The sequence below is a fragment of the Ambystoma mexicanum genome, chromosome 6q, assembly GCF_040938575.1.
Source record: "Ambystoma mexicanum isolate Mex_15411 chromosome 6q, UKY_AmexF1_1, whole genome shotgun sequence".
Classification (NCBI taxonomy): Eukaryota; Metazoa; Chordata; class Amphibia; order Caudata; family Ambystomatidae; genus Ambystoma; species Ambystoma mexicanum.
Window position 1 is genome coordinate 29935129 of NC_090937.1, and position 15385 is coordinate 29950513.

The following is a 15385-nucleotide window of genomic DNA, read 5'->3' on the forward strand; positions in this document are numbered from 1 at the left end:
CATCATTACTAAGGACTTTAAAGACATTTGAATGACTCGAAACTTACCGTTCGTGCAGTAAACGACGGACAGCAGTCCTCTGAAGTCAAGATGCCTGCGCTACCTATCCAGTGAAGAAACTGGTTACAGCACCCTGCCCCGAGGCAGATGGAGAGCTCGGCATTCACTTACCTAAGGTGAGAGCGTTAACCTTTGGGGGTCTACAGGAGAGGAGAAGAGGAAAGAGATAGGGACACCCCAATAACCCCAGTTCATTAACCCCATATTTTCTATCTGCAGACATCTTACTCTACACGTCAGGCATACAGTGCACAGAGGTCCAGCCCAAAGAGCCAACCGGGTGCTACACATCAACTTTGAAGATACGGTAGTCGCCCAGTCAAGACCGGCGCCTCTGCGAGAATCAGGTGAGCGTTACAGAACGCAAAGCCTACCGCAAAACTCTCGCCCAGGCGCTATGGAAACCTCGGATACTGACCCCCTAGCCCGGTTACTTGGGGAACTAAGGGCAGAAGTGCATGCAGCTCGTCAGGAAACGAATGCTCTAAGAAGGGAACTAATTATTTCCAAGGAGAGAACAGACCATCTTGCTAGACAAGTGCTACAGTCACAAGCCGGACAGACCCCGTTACCCGCATCAGGGGCAAATCTTCCTTCAACATCCTCTATGAATCCAGTGCAGATCAACCTACCTGGGAATGTACCTCTGGCTCCGCCCGAACGATTTTCTGGTGACCCAAAGAGGTTTGCAGTATTTATCAATCAGTGCCGGTTGCACTTCTTATGCCGGCCAGCAGCCTTTCCAACTGATCAAGCAAAAGTAGCTTTTGTACTTTCGTACCTTAGTGGCAATGCGGCAGACTGGTCGATCCCTCTAGTTAATCAAGATGATCCCGTTCTCCATGATTTTCAAGCCTTTCAGCTTAGTATGGAAAAACTGTTCGCAAGACATTCACAGGGGCAGGCCTTGGACAATGAGCTTCTTTCGTTGCGACAGGGTAATCAAGACCTTTTGGCTTATATTGCATCTTTCAATAGACTAACAGTGGAAACTCAATGGCCTGAGGACAAAAGGATTACGCTGTTTTATAGAGGTCTACGTGGAGAGCTCAAAGACGTTTTAGCCCACGTAGTGAATCCCCCACAAGACTGTTCGGATTATATAGACTTGGTCGTTCAAATAGATCACAGGCTGCAGAACAGGAAGGCCCATCGTTCCAAGTTTGATGCTCGAGTATTTTCCAAACCGCCAACTCCTTCCAAAGGAGTAGACTCCGGGGAACCCATGCAAATAGGGGGTCTGAAAGGTCCTCTAACACAAAGGGAGCGGGAAAGGAGGAAACAGTTGCAATTATGCCTATATTGCGGAAACTCAGGGCACTTTCTTCGAGACTGTCCGGTGAAACCTGCCAAGAAGGCAGTAGGAGCTGCAGTTACCAAAGTTACAAACTCTGAGCAGGGAAACGACCTCGCCCGACAAGAATAGAGGTCCTCTTGCCGAGCGTGAAAACCAGTTCCGTGACCTCGCATTTCGTGATACCTATGGTCCTCATTAGCCCTGATAATCCGGATTGATTACATGCAATTGAAGCTTACGTCGACAGCGGTGCCATCGGCAATTATGTGGATCATGAAATGGTTTTGAGGATGAATCTAACTCTTTGTCCCAAGGCTGTAAAGGACGTCATTACTACGGTGGATGGTACGGAGATAGCCTCCGGGCCAGTAACACATACCACTCAAGAGGTGACGCTAGTAAGTCAAGATGGACACCATGAGAAGATCGTGTTCGATGTGATCAAGGCCCCTCAGTTTCAGATTATTCTAGGAACACCTTGGTTAGAGAAACACAATCCTCTGATCGATTGGCGAGCAAGAACGGTCCAGTTTCCAGAATGTGTCTCTACTTGTCACCCTCCACCTGGTGTTGCACTGGCCGCAATTTTTTCAGAGACTCCCCAGTTACCTCCCGAATACCTAGAATACCAAGATGTTTTCCGGAAGGATCAGGCTAACTCTCTACCTCCTCATAGGTCTTATGACTGCCAGATAGACCTGATACCTGGATCTACTCCTCCTTGTAGTAGAATTTATGCCCTCACCGAGCCTGAGAACCTTCACCTTCGACAATACCTGGATCAATACCTGGCAAATGGGTTTATTCGTCCTTCCAAGTCCCCTGCTTCTTCAGCTTTGTTCTTCGTTCCACAAAAGGAAGGAGACCTTAGAACTTGTATCGATTATCGCTCCCTGAACCAGATCACCGTTAAGAATAGATATCCGTTACCTTTGATCCCTGAACTCCTGGACCAAGTCAGAAAAGCATGCATATATACAAAGCTGGATCTTAGAGGAGCTTACCACTTGGTACGAGTAAAAGAGGGCGATGAATGGAAGACGGCCTTCCGCACCAAGTATGGGCTATTTGAATATCAGGTCATGCCCTTCGGACTTTGCAATGCCTCGGCCGCCTTTCAATATTTTATGAACGATGTCCTCAGAGAGCTCATAGATGTATGTGTTGTTGTTTACATTGACGACATCCTCGTTTATTCTTCATCGGAATCTGAACATCGGAAACACGTGAAAATGGTCCTCGAAAGATTGCGTCAACACAAACTTTTCGCTAAGTTGGAAAAATGTGTTTTCAACGTGACTGAAGTTGAATTCTTGGGATTCATATTATCACCTGGCGGAGTGCGTATGGATTCAAAGAAGGTCGATGTAGTTCTCAAATGGCCATCACATCCTCCGTAAAAGGTGTGCAAAGCATGTTAGGCTTCGCTAACTTTTACCGCAGGTTTATCCCCGAATTCTCTCGAATAGTCCAGCCCATCACTGCCTTGTTAAAGAAAAACAAACGTTTTGAATGGTCTACCGAGGCGGAACAAGCTTTCCAGGATTTGAAGACTAAATTTATCTCTGCACCAATCTTAAAACACCCTCGCCCCGAACTCCCCTACATCGTGGAAACTGATGCTTCAAGCCTTGCCATGGGGGCAGTTCTATCACAAAAGGACCCGGTAACCAATCAGTTGCATCCCGTGGCATTTTGGTCCCGCAAATTCTCGCCTCCTGAAATCAATTACACGATTACTGACAAGGAACTTCTGGCTATCAAGTCTGCCTTTAAAGCTTGGCGGCATTATCTGCTGGGGGCCCGACACACCGTTACTGTGATTACGGATCACCGAAACCTGCAATATTTGAAGACCGCAAAAGCCCAATCCTCTAGACAACTCCGTTGGGCATTATTCTTTGCCGAGTTTGACTTCATAATTCCCTATCGACCTGGTACAAAGAACGGTAAAGCCGATGCCCTTTCTCGGATGGGAGTGGAAGAACACTTGGTCAACCCTAAACCTGTACCAATCATTCCCGAACAAAGAATTCTGGGTGTAATCGCCACAGAATCCATAGAGGAAGTTAAGGATAAAGCCAGGCAACTTGTAACTCCAGCAGACATACAGAATTGGCATCTGCAGGGAAAGGACTTTGCAGTAAAGGACAACTTATTGTATTTCCAAGAACGATTATACCTACCCAGCACAGATTTACAGAAAAAAGTAATCTCTTGTTATCACGACTCTTTAATGGAAGGTCATCCCGGTATAGCCAAGACCTCAGAAAAGATCAAGCGCTACTTCTGGTGGCCGTCTTGGAAAAAAGATATCAGAGACTTTATAATGTCCTGTGGAGTATGCGCCCAAAACAAGAGTCAAAAGGAAAGACCAGCAGGCCTCTTACGCCCTATTGACATCCCACCTCGCCCTTAGCATACGCTTTCTATGGACTTCATCACCGATCTACCTCCATGCTCCGGATACAATACGATTCTAGTAATCGTGGACTTATTCTCCAAGATGGCGCATTTCATTCCGCTCAAAGGCTTGCCAACAGCAGCAACTCTGGCCCGAGAATTTCTCGAAAACATCGTCCGACTGCACGGTTTTCCTTCGGTTCTAATTTCAGATCGAGGTAGTCAATTTATTTCTCATTTTTGGCGAAAGTTGCTGTCGGTCGGCTCAAATTGATGTGAGACTATCGACCAGTCACCACCCTCAGACCGACGGACAAACCGAGAGGACCAATCAAACTCTGGAACAGTATTTACGCTGCATGCTGCAACAAACTGAAAAAACTTGGAAAGATATCCTTTGGATAGCCGAGTATGCCTACAATAACTCTGTCCATTCGGGAACTGGGAAAACCCCGTTTTTTCTTTTGTACGGCAGTCACCCTCGAACCTCGGAGTTGGATCCCCTCCAAGATCTTGAAACACCAGCAGTAGACTACCTGCATTCTACAATCACCCAAGCCTTTAAGGAAGCTGTTTCTCACCTTCAAAGGGCTAAAGAATAATACAAGAAAGGAGCAGATCAACATCGGAAGGAAGCCCCTCACTATCAAGTAGGGGATCAAGTCTGGTTATCCACCAAATATCTATCTCTAAAAGGGCCACGCACATTCAACCCAAGATACCTTGGTCCCTATTCCATCACTACCATAGTAAACCCAGTAGCGGTCAAGTTGGACTTGCCCCCGCACATGAAGATACATCCGGTCTTCCACGTCTCTCTATTAAAACCTGTGCAACCTCAAACCCGACTAACTAAATCTCCAAAACCTATCCTAGTGGATGGAGAACTCGAGTTTGAAGTCAAAAGCATTCTGGACTCCAAGATCTCCAAATCTAAACTATTCTACCTAATTGACTGGAAAGCCTACGGCCCCCAAGAGAGATCCTGGGAACCTGCTGAATATGTCCACGCTCCTCGCCTAATCAAAAGATTTCACCGAACATTTCTTGACAAGCCAAAACCCCCGGAGAAGCCCGGTTTGGGAGGGGCCTTGAGGGGGGGTACTGTCATGATCTCTGCTTCCAAAAGGTCAGGGTTTTCCCAACTCCCTTGGAAGCAGATCCATAACCCAGGTTCCGAGTGCCAACCAGTCCCAATTGGGACCTTTTGGACCCAGTCCTGGCGCCAGTGGCACCAGGCTCATAAATATGCCCAGTCCCAGCGCTGGAAGCGCCGGGCTCATAATGCTTGGGTGGACTTACCTTCAGCAGACCATGCTGCTTACTTGCCTGCCAGTTGAGCCTCTGATCCTCTTCTGTTTGGAACTACTTTTCCTGTTGGGTGGGGCTGGAGCCACTCCCTAGATTTAGAACACTGGAACTCTTCTGGAAGGCAGGAACTCTTTTCTTACCAGGAACTCTTTTCTTACTTAGGCGTGGCTGTGGAAGGAGACACCTAAGCACTACAGGAGGCTATTTAAACCACACCCGGTGGATGAATCTTGCTTTGCGTTATTCTGCAACCTCTGCAGCAGAACGCTCATCGTGTCTTCTGCATCTGGTCCTGGGCCTAAGGAAAAAGGCTTACCATCCTGAATCCAGTCTTCAGCAACACCTATAAAGACGAGAAAGAACAGGTTAGCATTCCGGCATCTGAAAGGCAAAGGCTTACCATCCTGAATCCAGTCTTCAGCAACACCTATAAGACAAGAAAGAACAGGTTAGCATTCCGGCATCTGAAAGGCAAAGGCTTACCTACTCTTCGTGCGCTCCGGAGGTCTTCACACTGCATTCCGGCATCTGAAAGACAAAAGTTTACCAACTCTTCGCACGCTCCGGAGGCCTTCGGCGCTGCATCCCGCATCTGAAAGACAAAACAAGGTGCGTTTAAAGACATTGGGGAACTTTAATACTCACGTGCCATTACTCCTTTCCACATCTAATCCAGTGGGTATTCCGGCACCCTGCAGCCGCTCCGAACTCGTACCTGCAAAATAAAAAGACAGAGCGCATAGTGAAGCAAGCAACAAGCGCTTACTTACGTGCTTCCAGGCGCTTCTATTCATCACACGGGCTCCATCTTCAACTCACTTCAGCCCGTCATCCGCCATCGCCGGAACCCTGCAAAACAAGAGACATCATTACTAAGGACTTTAAAGACATTTGAATGACTCGAAACTTACCATTCGTGCAGTAAACGACGGACAGCAGTCCTCTGAAGTCAAGAGGCCTGCGCTACCTATCCAGTGAAGAAACTGGTTACAGCACCCTGCCCCGAGGCAGATGGAGAGCTCGGCATTCACTTACCTAAGGTGAGAGCGTTAACCTTTGGGGGTCTACAGGAGAGGAGAAGAGGAAAGAGATAGGGACACCCCAATAACCCCAGTTCATTAACCCCATATTTTCTATCTGCAGACATCTTACTCTACACGTCAGGCATACAGTGCACAGAGGTCCAGCCCAAAGAGCCAACCGGGTGCTACACATCACCTTTGAAGATACGGTAGTCGCCCAGTCAAGACCGGCGCCTCTGCGAGAATCAGGTGAGCATTACAGTAGGCTTGTTAACAGTGCGGCTTGTACCACTTTTTCTTCATCAAATGTTTTTCTTCACAGCTCTATTAACACTGCTGGAAATGGGGGTCTGCCCCGTCGATAGTGCTCGGCTCCAGTGAAGTCCCCTGCCCATCCAGCAGACAACCACAACCTCTCCTGGATGTTATCTCTGCAGGATCTGATCCTGAGCTTTTCCAAATCGTCTTTATTTGGATCTGCTATTGTGGATCTCTTTACTTTGGGGGTTTGTTACGATCTTTTGTGGCAGTAGAGCTCACTTGCTGAGCTAGCTCATCCAGAACTGAATTACAACCTTTCCTTCTGATAAAGCCACTACTCACTTCTGCAATCTTCCATCCAGGAGAGCGAGGAGGGAAATTTTGTAGATGGACCGCTTCGTAGATGTCTTGTCTTCTGAAGACCTTCTTTTGGATCTTCTCGTCTCTGGGAGCCCTTTGTTCAGCTTTCTGACTTAACACCATTGAAAATCATTAGGCCATAGGTGAACACTTTGTTAGGGGTTTTAAGTGCTTTCTGGGGCATGTGAGCTTCACAATAAAACTCAAACTATATTTCATGATTCCCAGGGATCCCTCGTTTGTATTTGGACCATACATTTTTATTGTTAATTTTCTCAACTGTCAATATTTTGTAGTTACTGCCTATGCACAGCTTTATCATGCAAAGAAAGTATTTGCACACAGATATTGTGTGGACTTCCACTTGAAGTTTAATAATAACGTTTAAACCAGTTCATATTTACTGGAGGGTCTACTTGGACTACTCCGTCTTGGGGCACTCGGAGCAAATACCGATGAAGCAAGAATGCTGACCTACCTAGGTCCTAGAAAAAAGGCCCAAGACAAATCCCTCTAAAAATATGGCACAATAGCAAAGTGGCCTTACTCTTTGCAAATGGGGGACAGAGGTCATTTGAAAGAAATGTGGGTCAAGGGAGCGCATAATACAGTAAAAGGCTTGGCAGAGTAGGCAGCACTAGGCAGTAGTCTAGCCTCAAACCTTTATGCCACCACATGGTTCCCTATCTGCCTATTCTCCTACCCTCTACTTCCCAATCCCCCTTACACCCTCACAGCCGCAAACAGAGTGTCAGGATTCAGAATTAAACCCACTTGATTAGATCCAATGACAGAGATGAAAATGTTAAGGGCTAGTTTTCTTGTATGTAATATCAAACGTTCCAGAAACATATCAGTAGGTGGAAGACACAGCATAATAAGCGTGGAGGTTTATGGGAAAATGACATTCATTTGGAGGTTCTCTGCCATTTGCCATTAGCATTTCGCCACAACCAACATTAAGCCAATGTTTTTTTCGGCTGAGATACTGCCTTGATGTTCACAGATAGGAGTGACAAATTCAGTTTGCAGCCTTTAGAGTAGATATACGAAAAATGTAAACTAAAATAATGTGAAATAAAACATGCTGGTGGTAGTTAAAATTAATATATATACATATATTCTGAAAAACAAATATCTTTATAGTATTTCACATTGGTCCAAAATGGTTATATATGATTTAATTGCTGGAAGAAACATCGAGCGGGACTCTATATTTTTTTTTTAAAACACAACACCCATCCCAATGTATTTTAGGACTGGTGCAATTATATAAACAAACTCCAGTCCTATAATATGTGGGGAAAGTGTTGGAAAGTGGCTTTAAAAAAATATTGAGTCTCCCTCAATGTTTGCTTGTTTCCAGCGATGAAATCACTGGGTTCTCGTCCCAAATCTGCCTCAAAGACATAAGTATACAGACATTATATGGGCAAAATTCATATATGCAGTAAAGGGTAACATTTCATCACCCCCCCAAACCCCACCACACACACCCCTCCACAGACACCATGAACCCTATCCTTGCACCTTTTGAAGCGCTGAAATTAGAAACCAGAAACACATGGAGACTGTTACTAAAACATACCCCTATCCAAAGCACATAGCAATGGACATACAAATGTAATAGGCCATCTTACTTCTGACAGAAGAGTTGTCCACAGTTTCGGCAGTGGTGACGCCTCTCAGTAAGTGAAAACCGGACGGTGCAATCTGAGCAGCTGTCTCCGCCTTCATCCTTCACCCAGTGGTCTGCTGCAGAGCGGCCAGGTTGATCGCTGACAGACCAACTGAACACCCTCCCGCGGCTATCGCCCACTAGAATCCTACTGTGATCCCTGAAAGAAAAAGAAAAGGTTAGGACAACAGCAAACGTGTAGCAAAACAAAACACCTGAGTGAAACCATTCTCTTGGTAGCTTGCCTACAAAAGTAATGCGCATGTTAACACTATTAAATGGAGTTCTATTAGAATGACTGGCTGGCAAAGTTTAGGAGGGAATAGTAGAATTTGAATCTTGATAAAAACCCAGGTCAAACTCCCATGAAAATAGTCCAGAGTCCAACTTTTCCCACCACACAGGTGATATTTTCAGAAGGCTGATTATCGTTGAAGATGATGATACTTCTCTTTTCTTTCAAGTTCTGTAGGATTATTTAAGGCAATCTACAGCTACTGCCCGAGTCCAAGTGACAAGTAGTAACAGTTTGTGGTCCTGCTTCCTCATTGTATGGCATCTGTATGCTAATGCCTGCTGAGGCTTGTGGTACTAGCCACTCCCTACAGTAGGCCATGAGGCATTGCACACACAGTATGCAAGGGAGAGAGCTCTGTACTCTACTGCAGCTTGTTTATTAGTGTGTTTAGTAGGGAAAGGGGATGGAGTATCAGAACCACGAAAAAAACATGATATGCCTAGTGCAAAATATACCCCAAATCATACATTTGCTATGTGGAAACCTGGGGTATTAATAAACAACCCAACAATAGCTTACAGTTCTTTAGTGCCAGAGTTGGCATTCAGAATTCTTTCATTATAAGTAGAGCTTTTGGTCTGTAATATAGCTGTTTTGTAATTATTGAAGGCAGTGGAGAATCTTTTTTTATTTGCGTCCGTTGGGTTTCTATTCGAGTGCATTTCGGCTGCTCTCTTTTCACTATGCAGGGTTTTGAGACTAGTGGTGTACCATGTATGTAGATGTGCGAGCGGTTTGGCTTTGCGCACTTTGAGAGGGGCTACTTTGTCTACGGCTTGTAGGATAGTGTGATTGTACAGCTCAACCAAGGAAGATGGGTCACAGCTGTTTGAATTAGTATTACTGGTGATAGGCAACATTAGTGGCAGTAGCTTCTCAGCCTTAATGCTGCGTTTGCACCTAATAGCTGGTGGTGGTGCTTGTTTGTTTGTTTGTTTGTTTATTTATTTGGTTATGTGCACCAAACCCTTAGGTAGCTGGGCGCAAGGCAGTGTTAGCGAAGGGTTTATCCTGGATGAAGAAACATATGACATGATGGTAACACCAGGCGCATGGCGAGTAGGAGAGGATCTTAGCGTCACAGTTGAAATCAGCCAGCCAGTCAATAGTTGTACCTTTACAATGAGTGGGGTTGTTAATGATGTGCGAGAAGCCTAGTTCAGATAGGGTGTTTGCTAGGGCAAGGGCGTTATCATTGTTGTCATTGAAACCTAGGTTTAAATCACCTAGCAGCATAATTTGAGAGTTAGGTTTTGCGTTCTGTGTTAAGAGGTGTGTGATGTCATCCTCGAAGGAAGTTGTGGGACCCAGGGGTCTGTAGATGAGGTGGATAGGTATAGTGCAGGAGGCAGTAAGAGTAAGTTTGATGGATAGAAGTTCACCTGACGGAAAAGATAGTTTAGGTAACTTTCTCAGACCCAGTTCATGTTTAGCAATGAAGGCTACTCCTCTACCTCTTGCAGTTTCTCTGGCTGTTCTGAGGATGGTGTAGTTGTCCGGGATTGCCAGAGAGGGTGGGTCCGGCTGCAGCGTGAAGCCATGTTTCTTTTACTGCCAGGAAATCCAGATTGTTGGAGAGGATAAGGTCAGCAACATCCAGAGCATGGGCAACAAACAATCTGGCGTCGATAAGTGTGCCTTTGATAGGAATATTTCTGAGAGTTTTAGGTAAGGTTTTGGTAGTCTTGGGCATTTTGGCAGCAAGGGGTGCATTGGTTCCCAATGGCTATGGGAGTCCTGGAATCATTTAGATCTGCTGGGGAGTCGTGGTTTGAGTTGGGCAAATTGGGTTATGTGGTAGGGTTGGACCCGTTTGCAAAAGTAGATTTATGCTTAGTTAGATTCATAGGCCTGGGTCTTTTTCGTAGTGTAGGCTTAGGCAAACGATAACTCAGTCTGGTGCTTCTGATCTACACCAGGCAGGATTGGTTAGGGTTGGGTCGGCTAACGTATTGTATGATCCATTGCATAGGGGTGAGTGGGCAATTCGTTTCGGGAGAAGTTCCTTTCTCAGTTTTAACAATCGTTAAAATCCCATTCCATGTCTTTAAGGGATTGGTGCCTTGTAACGTGGGTGGAAAATTGGTGGGTGGTATGTCACACCTTTCGGGTGGTGGTCGAGTCATAGTTAGAACAGACTTATGTGAATAAGGCATATGGTGGTCTAGTGGCAAAGGAACTTAGCATGTAGCTATAACATACCCATTACGTAGGGGCCCTGACTGGAAGTGGGCGGTCACTTGTGGTAGGATAAGTTAATTAGGCCCTAACGGTTCTCTGGAAGTTACATAGAAGTGCCGTAATGTAGGTCCGAGTAATATTGGATTATTTGTTACTTATAACTACCTGGCAATGCCTAGTTCTAGAGGTGAAGGAGCCCTGGTAACGCAGAGTCATTGATATACCTGATAGCACACGTGCATTCACAGTAGAGAACGCAGTGTTTCATTGTACATGGCAGCGCGTATAAATTCAGCAGTAGTGTAGGTAAGGGTGATGGAGCCCTAGTAGCACAGAGTTGTTAGTTATACCTAGTGGCACATATACATTCAGCAGTAGGGAACACCGTATTTAGATCTACATAGTATTTTGCCCTTTTCATTTAGCCCGCAGAACAAGGATATAAAGCATCAGGCTGATTAGTTTCAGAGCACAGTTTTTATTTACAGGATGTGAATTGGAAATGCTACATTAGTAACATTTAGTGTAAAGCTGCTAACATTAACCATACAAACTTCACTTTTAAGACACAGAACTAAACGAGTGAGCTTGAATGAAAATATACACTATTGGGGTTCACCTATTAATCATAAGCCCCGAGTAAGGGGGCATTACCACTTCAGGTAATGCCCCAGGGCCTATAGTTACAGGCCTGAATGAAGCCAGACGCGTAGTCGCTTCTTTCTTTCCATGACAGGCTGTTGCAGATCGGGAGTGGGCACGTAGGGAACAGAAGTGTTCCCAGCATGTCTGCTCCCGAAATGGACTGAAAAGAAGGTAAGTGGGGGTGCGGGGAGGGGCAGACAGGGAATTCTGTGGACGGGGGGAAAGGAGGGAGGGAGAGGCCAACCACACTTACCTCGTGCCCCGGTGGGGGAAGATGGCAGCCTCCAGCCGTGAGGCGGTTCGGAGCGGGGGGATTACCGCTGGTAATTCCCCCGTTCTGAGCCTCCTCATTGGCTGAGAGGATCCCACACCCCCCGCCAGGTACTGACTTGAAATAGTTCTGCTACTCCAAGCAGAAACCAAGAATTGAGAACCAAAAAATGGATACTGCACTCTCGTGCTGTAGCCCCCTCTGCTAATGACCTCTAAGCACCATTGACCAGAGCTTAATTCCCTCCCTGGCATGCAGGGTAATTTGTATGCTCAGAAAATTCAAGCGTATGCCCAAGAAGCACCAAAACACAAGGACCTTAACGCTTTATTCTGTACTTAACAGAGAACTAGTGCAGTTCTCATAACTTGGTTGAGTGTGATGAAGTCTGGTGCCTGAACCTATCCAAAAACTGCAGGGGACTGCAGTCAACAGTGTCCAGTTGCCATAGCTCTGTGCTACCTGTAGGATGTTGAGTGCCCACACCCTCTATGGTGAACCTTTTTCAAACTTTGAAAACATACATTTTCCATGCCCATATATGAAGTCGGAAGAAGTCTGATCCCCCTGGCTAGTGAAGATCCCTGCATCGTCAATTTCCCCATGAATTGTAAGAGGGAGTTAGAGACCACATACAGACCATTTCAAGACTGAGGGGTCTCATGCCCAGAAGGAGCCTGAGAAAGACGCAACAGACAGAGACCACCTGCAGGATCCCAGCCAACATCCATTCACAGTGGATGAGATGCAAGGAAAGAGATCAGAGACAGTGAGAGATACTGTTGAGAGGCAGATGAATAAATCATCCATAGCTACTGCCCCTCCCCGACACTATATTGCATAGGTGAGAAATGTTACTAAGACAGCCGTACTGCTCATATCCCAGACAGGTACAGCAGAATAGAAACACTGTGATCTAAACCAAAGATGGCGAGAATAACCAAGCTTACAGTGAAACCGCACACATGCATGCATTAGACACAAAGCAAATATGCACTCACCATGAAGAGCAAACACTAGGTCAAATATACACTTGTAAACGAACAATAACGATGGCATCCATTTAGACAGGAAGAATATTAACATAAGCAATGCATATGAGCTGAATGTAATAGAAACAAAACAGGGGGGGTCTCGGAATCTCTCTACCAGCACGAACACAGCCCAATGACCTGTTCTTGGGTGAATAACCCCTCAGAGAGACTCTACCAAGTCTTTAGCTCACTGTTCCTTTCACAGAGAAGACATTTCCCTGCATATCAGTCTTTGTCCTGCCCAGGGGCAGTCCAGCACCGAACTACTAGGCAATTCTCCTCTGAACAAGAGTACCAACAGCAACCCCATACACGTGTTTCAGCCTTGTTGGGCATCATCAGTGAGGTGAAGCTGTGCCTCTCTAAGAACAGTGAGCAAGGGGTTCACGTCTGGATCGCCCTGGTAACTTAGGGTGAGACCCAAAGTTAATTTATGCAAAACAAGGGGGGGTCTGGGAATCTCTCTACCAGCACGTACACAGCCCAATGACCTGTGCCCAACAAGTTGGCGGTTTTATTTGAATTTAAAGCTCAATTCACTTCTAATACCCATATGTAACAGTTCTGTTTATTAAGGTTTTCATTCAGTTTGACCCATTGTTTAGTATCTTTGTTGGTTGCCTTTAATGAAGTGCCCGGCACTCAGAGACTTTCAAAAATATGCCTTCTTACAAATGCGACCACTCTGCTACAAAGTATTCTTAATAGTTAACAAGGTTTCAAATCAGAGACCTTCGAAAACTTGTTCTGTCAAATATACGACCACTCCATTACAAACTATTCCTCTACGAAAGTTCAAACACTTGCATACCGGGTTTCTCCTTTGATAGAAACTCACAGGTTGCATCCACATGTTTTCCAGCAGCGCAGATCACTTGGCCGTCTGTTCTCTGCATCAGGGTTTCACCTCCTGCCCCTCAAGCACACCTGTGTCGTCTTTTGTCCACAAGAGAACGAGCACTGTGAACACCAGAAAAGGGGACAACTTCTCTGCACAGTTCACTTCCCAGCATTCGACCATTTCCACGGAACCTCAGGTCCCAAGCCACACTTCCATGAACTGTCGGCGTGATTCACAAAACACCTTTACGTGCTGCTTTTCTTGTCCTCTGCTGCTGCTTCAATACCACCTCCACTGCCCTCTTGATTTGAGCTCCTCTTATACACCTACAGCCCCTTGACAGGTTGCAGGTGCAAATATCCAATTGGCCCCGCCTGACCGTAATCAAAGGGACATGCCTGACCCCGATAGTTCTTAGCAGACATCTTCCTCATCCCAGCACCAGAGTGGTATAAGCACCTAGTCTTCATTACTCCCAGTTGCATCTTTTTCGTCCCAGCACTGTCAATGGTCATATATGAGGAAGTCAGAGGAGCCGACTCACAATAACCCATTAAGGCTGGGAAAGGGTTGGTCGTTAGTAGGGAAAAGGGGATACCATGTCTCTTCCAAGGGCATCCCACTCCCAGTCCCCAAGGAACCTCCACCCAGGTGATCCTCCCTCGCCTGTCCACCCCCAGAGTCAGGATCCAAAAGCAATGCCCTTTCCCTGGTCACCTGCGCAGAGGACCCATGTGGAATAGGAGTGAGAATACCCTCACGGTTCTGACCGATAGTACAATAAATTAGATTATTTTAGTACTTATATGTCTGGTGCCTTTTATTATTTTATTTATCATCTCTGTAAAGTTTTAACTCTACTACTCAACAGTATCCCCCATCCCTCCTTAGTTCAGCCTTGCTGGTCAGCATTGCTGTCATCAAGCAAGTGGTTAAGTTTAACTCTCGATGAAACAACCCTGTTGCTACAGTTTGGCTTCTCCAAGTCCTACCCCAGGTAGTGACTTTGAAAAGCTCTCTGAACAGTCCGTAACATTTTGGAAATGCATCACCACCAGGCTAGAGTTTGCAAATTTTTTAGGAAGGCCTCTGCAAGATGGTGAAGGGGAAAGGACCATAGGAGACAGGCTGCATCGGAACTCCTGTTCTTGGTAGACGGTAGTAGTGAGGTTCCACCTTCAAGATGAGGATGTACTGTACAATTCGGAGCAGCAGGTTGCTCGAGGTCCCAGCAACAGGAAAAGTCCCCAGTTCGGATGCTGCAATACTGGACCATGTCTCCTCAGAATCGAGGACGATCCCTGCAATGCAAGACATGCAACTGGTTAGGCCCACCAGTTCAAAGAAGGGTGGTACCAAAGAAAGTCTCCCCAGTTCATTGCAGTGGATGGCTTGGCCAGTGGTGGCTCCAGCACCAGTACTCTGCATCTCACTGCAGCCCCTTCATCTTCGGATTCTTGGCTTCAATTGTCAACTGAAGAATCCTCTCCCAACATGTAAACTCCTGAGTTGGGAGACCCGAGCACATCTATCAGGGAAACTACTATGTTTCAACTTCTGAGTAGATGTTCACTCATGGCCGAACTGCTCTGTTACATCCATGACTCACTCAATGTGTATTGGGACTGTCTGCAAACCTTTGCGCAGTCCAAATCAGTTCCATTCACTCAAAAAGGGTACTTTTCTGGGTCTGGCCAAAGACAGGGAAGAGGATGCCCATATA

At 46.0% G+C, this 15385-nt stretch overlaps 1 protein-coding gene across 5 annotated transcripts in view; it reads right to left on the reverse strand.

Annotated features, from left to right (window-relative positions):
• The window catches only part of WDFY3 (WD repeat and FYVE domain containing 3), a 2538776-nt gene that overhangs the window by 83237 nt on the left and 2440154 nt on the right, over positions 1 to 15385 (reverse strand). For all 5 annotated transcript variants that reach the window (XM_069630405.1, XM_069630406.1, XM_069630403.1 and 2 more), the window contains one exon: positions 8355 to 8552. In XM_069630405.1, the coding sequence (XP_069486506.1) occupies positions 8355 to 8552 (198 nt within the window). The remainder of the gene's footprint in view (positions 1 to 8354; positions 8553 to 15385) is intronic.